The sequence below is a fragment of the Trypanosoma theileri genome (assembly GCF_002087225.1).
Source record: "Trypanosoma theileri isolate Edinburgh chromosome Unknown TM35_Tth_51_V1, whole genome shotgun sequence".
Classification (NCBI taxonomy): domain Eukaryota; phylum Euglenozoa; class Kinetoplastea; order Trypanosomatida; family Trypanosomatidae; genus Trypanosoma; species Trypanosoma theileri.
This window is the reverse complement of record NW_021639893.1, coordinates 63,424-67,326: the sequence shown is the minus strand read 5'-3', so window position 1 is coordinate 67,326 and position 3,903 is coordinate 63,424. Positions and strand designations below refer to the sequence as shown.

At 39.3% G+C, this 3,903-nt stretch overlaps 2 protein-coding genes across 2 annotated transcripts; both read right to left on the bottom strand.

The window, feature by feature from the left end:
- Positions 1–812: 812 nt before the first annotated feature.
- TM35_000511310 (uncharacterized protein) lies at positions 813–1,553 on the bottom strand (the record flags this gene model as incomplete). The annotated part of the gene is made up of 1 exon (XM_029030626.1): positions 813–1,553. The coding sequence occupies one exon, from the start codon at positions 1,551–1,553 to the stop codon at positions 813–815; it is 741 nt and encodes a 246-aa protein (XP_028878096.1).
- A 936-nt stretch (positions 1,554–2,489) lies between these two features.
- Positions 2,490–3,395, bottom strand: TM35_000511300 (uncharacterized protein; the record flags this gene model as incomplete). The annotated part of the gene is made up of 1 exon (XM_029030625.1): positions 2,490–3,395. The coding sequence occupies one exon, from the start codon at positions 3,393–3,395 to the stop codon at positions 2,490–2,492; it is 906 nt and encodes a 301-aa protein (XP_028878095.1).
- Positions 3,396–3,903: the final 508 nt, after the last annotated feature.

The window sequence follows — 3,903 nt, the reverse complement described above, 5'->3', positions numbered from 1 at the left end:
TACACCACGGCCACTGGGACTGTCATTATCAACAGCAGCAGCAGCCGCCATGGTATACCCGCAGGTACAGCACAGCACAACGGCCAACACACACATCACACGGCGCATCATCATCATCATAATGAGATAATAATTTGTTTCACGTAAAAACACTGATCTAGAAAGAAACACAATCAAAAAGTAAAAAAAGAAAATAACTGAAGTATCAAACATGTTAGGACACACACAAATCTATTACCACTATGGAAACTCACATCGTGAAAAGTAAAACCTACCATTTAAAGAATGCAATACAGCGCACAATAACCTCAGTAAGAGTAAAAACAAAAGAAGCCCACACTCAGAAATATCTCAAAACAAAGACTGAACCCCCAGCAAAGAAAAAGCAAATAAAAAGATATTAACCATTAGCACAATTTATCCAGTAAACACACAGAAATATACACCAACTATGGATGTAAGTCTATATGTATGTGTATATAAGCAATTATAAATATAAAGTCATCTGTTACTATTATTTCTTTTCCCTTTTACTGCAAAAAGCAGTTCATCATCATCATCATCATCATCACAGTGCAAGCCCAGGCACACACACAGAGAGACTCCAAGAACACACAGACACACAATGGAGTAGCAATAATAATTATTATAGGATAAACATAGAGAGAAAAAAAACACAAAACACATTAACATTAAGAAACAGAAAAAAAGATAATCCCAACATGTGGAAGATTAGTTAGACTGTAGGGATGTATGCAAAAGAAGAAAAAGAAAAACAAAAGGATGACCTGAGTCACACCACACCACTACAATCAGCACACAAGAATACAGGCCAGTGTAACCACAATCAGTAGTGGCACACGCACCCACACAGAACTGCTGATACTGCTGCTGCTGTCTGCATCACCCTTCACATTTGGCATTATGGTGTTATTGCTTATTACAGGGACAATAGGAATTGTATTGGTAGTATTGGTGGTCGTAGTAGTAATTGTTGATTCCTCATCAGTTGGGTTATTGGATGACTCACTCCCTGCAGGTGTACTGCTACCCCCATCGTTTGCAGTGCCAGAACCATTGGCAGTCTCTGTGTCTGAAGATTCGGGAGAAGGAGAAGTGGGTTGTGCTGTTGCTGTACTCTCCGCGTTGACTGCACCTTCACCTGCTGGATTGTTGACGTTGGCTCCAGTTGGACCTTCAGATGGAGACGAACCATTACTCCCTTCCCCAACACCACCAGCAGCAATAGGAGGAGAAGCAGGAGGTTCAGCAACAGGTGAAGGAGGAGGAGGAGGAGGATTAACAGAGACATCATTACCATCACTACCAGCAGAAGCATTAGAACGACGCTGTTCATCATAATATTTAGTAATATCACGAGGAGTTTCACGAATATTATCAGCATCATTTTCAGGAGGAGGAAGACATTTATCAACAGAGTTAGAAGATGCAGAAGAAGAACTCCCGGGCTTTCCAGCCTCAGCAGCCGCCATGCAAACAGAGGCAACACTCATCATTAGAGCCAGAAAATACAATACACGTCGCACCTGCATCTTGACAAAGAAATATTCTTTTTGTTCTTTGTGGGTAGTTAACCTGGACGAAGGAAAAAAAAGAAATCGTATAGAAAAAACAACGAAATAGAGAAACACAGACAGAGGAAGAAAAAATAATAGAAAAACAAAAAAGAAGTCATAAGAAACACAAACAAATCAACATAAACAATAACGAATAATTTATAGTGGTAACTTAGACAATTAAAAAGCAAAACAAAAAAAAGAAATTAAGAGCAAGACCAACTTACCCAGTAACCACACAAACCACGACGAACACCAGTCATGCTTAAGTTCCTATGCAATTATGAATATAAATGCTTCATTTATTAGTTTTATTAATTCCCCGAGCAAATCAACATCAGTGGAGCAGGGCACAAAACACACAACCACCCCAACAAAAGAAACAAGCAAACAAACAGATATTAACCATTAGACCAATTTACCCAATAAACACAGAAAAATACACCACCTATGGGTATACGTCCATATATGTGTATATGTAAGCAATTATAAATATAAATTCATCTGTTATTATTATTATTATTTGTTTTTCTTCACAGCAAAAAACTGAAAAGAAAACACCACAGAATACCCAAATAAGAGAGAGAGCCAAACACACACACACACAATACTCCACGGCTCTAGTTTATATATTAAATTACCGTACAGACACAACTCTGTGTACTAGCAAGAGATGTATACCGTTAGTGAGCAGAACAGCCCAGTTTTCTGCACACACACAACGGGAAAAGCAAGTAATGGAAATTATTAGAAAAAGAACACACACACAAAAGTAAAAAAAAGATATTCCAATTAAAAGAGAAAGCTGGTAAACAGATTATTAATGTATTCACCCATGGGGGATGTACGCAATTATGATTATGTTAGGATAACCATTATTATTATTATTTGTCCTCAAATGACTCCCACCGTTCAGTACACAGTAGCGGAGAACAACACAGCCACAATCAGCAGCGGTGCTGCAGTGCACATCCACACAGGACTGACACTGCTGTCAACAATGGGCTTGTTCGTCTGTACTGCGGAAGCAATAGTAGTGATCCCTGCGTTGGATACAGGAACAGGAGATGGAGTAGAGGTTAATTCCTCATTATTACTGGTTGTATTGGGAAGGTCAGTGTTTATGTTCTTTGATGTATTCTTTGTTGTATCGGGAGACTCAGTACCGTTGGCCTCAATATTCTTAATATCTTCTTGGCTTGAGTTACCAGGAGTGCCATCAGATGCAGTTGTATCTGCGCTTGTCTGTGAAGGTGTGGTAGAAGAGGCCCCTGAATCTTCAGTTTCCTTGGGGACTGTATTTGTGTTGGATACGCTGTTGGGATCAGATGGAATGTCTCTTTCCTGAGGGTCCTGGGACTCGTTGGGTTTCTGTTCTTGTGGCAAAGTAGGGTTCATTTCTCCTTGTGGTACTTTTGATTTTGGATCTGTGATCTGTGTCGGTGTGGGCTTAACATCAACGGTGGGCGTTAACGTCTCAGGAGCATCATCAGTGTTCGCTTTATCTGTCTTCATTGCACCTTCAGTGCTTTCCTCTTGTGGTCGATGTTCTTTACTTGTTCTCACCAATTGCTGTTCTTGCACATGAACAGTCTCTACAGCACGATCTCCTCCAACACCTCCCACTCGAGGAGGATTGGGAACACCACTGCCTCGAGGATGTACCTCTATAATACGCAGAGTACCTAACGGTTCCTCAGGATCTTCGCCAGAAGCAAGAGAAGTACCTCTAGAAAGTGGATCCGAGTTAGCGGACACGCATAAAGAAGAAACAATCTCCAGAAAAAACAGCAAACAAAAAAAAGGTCGCATTATCATGGTAAAAGTAGTTAATTGTAATTCTTCTGATTCACTTGGTTAAAGAAAAATGAACAGAACAGAAAAAAAAATCCAATAACACAGACAGAAAAAGGCAAAGAAAACAAAACAAGAAAACCAAAAGCCACAAACAACAACGCTTACAGTAAAGAAAAAAAAGCTCAATACAAAGTAAACAAAGAAACAAACCCAAAAACAACAAGAAGCAAAAAAAAAAAAAAATTGACAGCACAAACCAATGGCATCACCAGCTCAATCAAACAACCCAAAGAACGTTCGTTATGCTGCTGTGCATAAAAAAACATATTTGTAACAGTTATTATTTGTTTTCTCCTGGCTGAAGACAAACAATCAAACAAAAAGTGCAGGGCAAAGCACACAACGACCAAGCAAACCATAAGCAAACAAACAGATATTACCAATAGAGCCCAATTTACCCAGTAAACACAGAAATACACCAACTATGGGTGTACCTCCATATGTGTGTGTATACGCAATTATAAATATA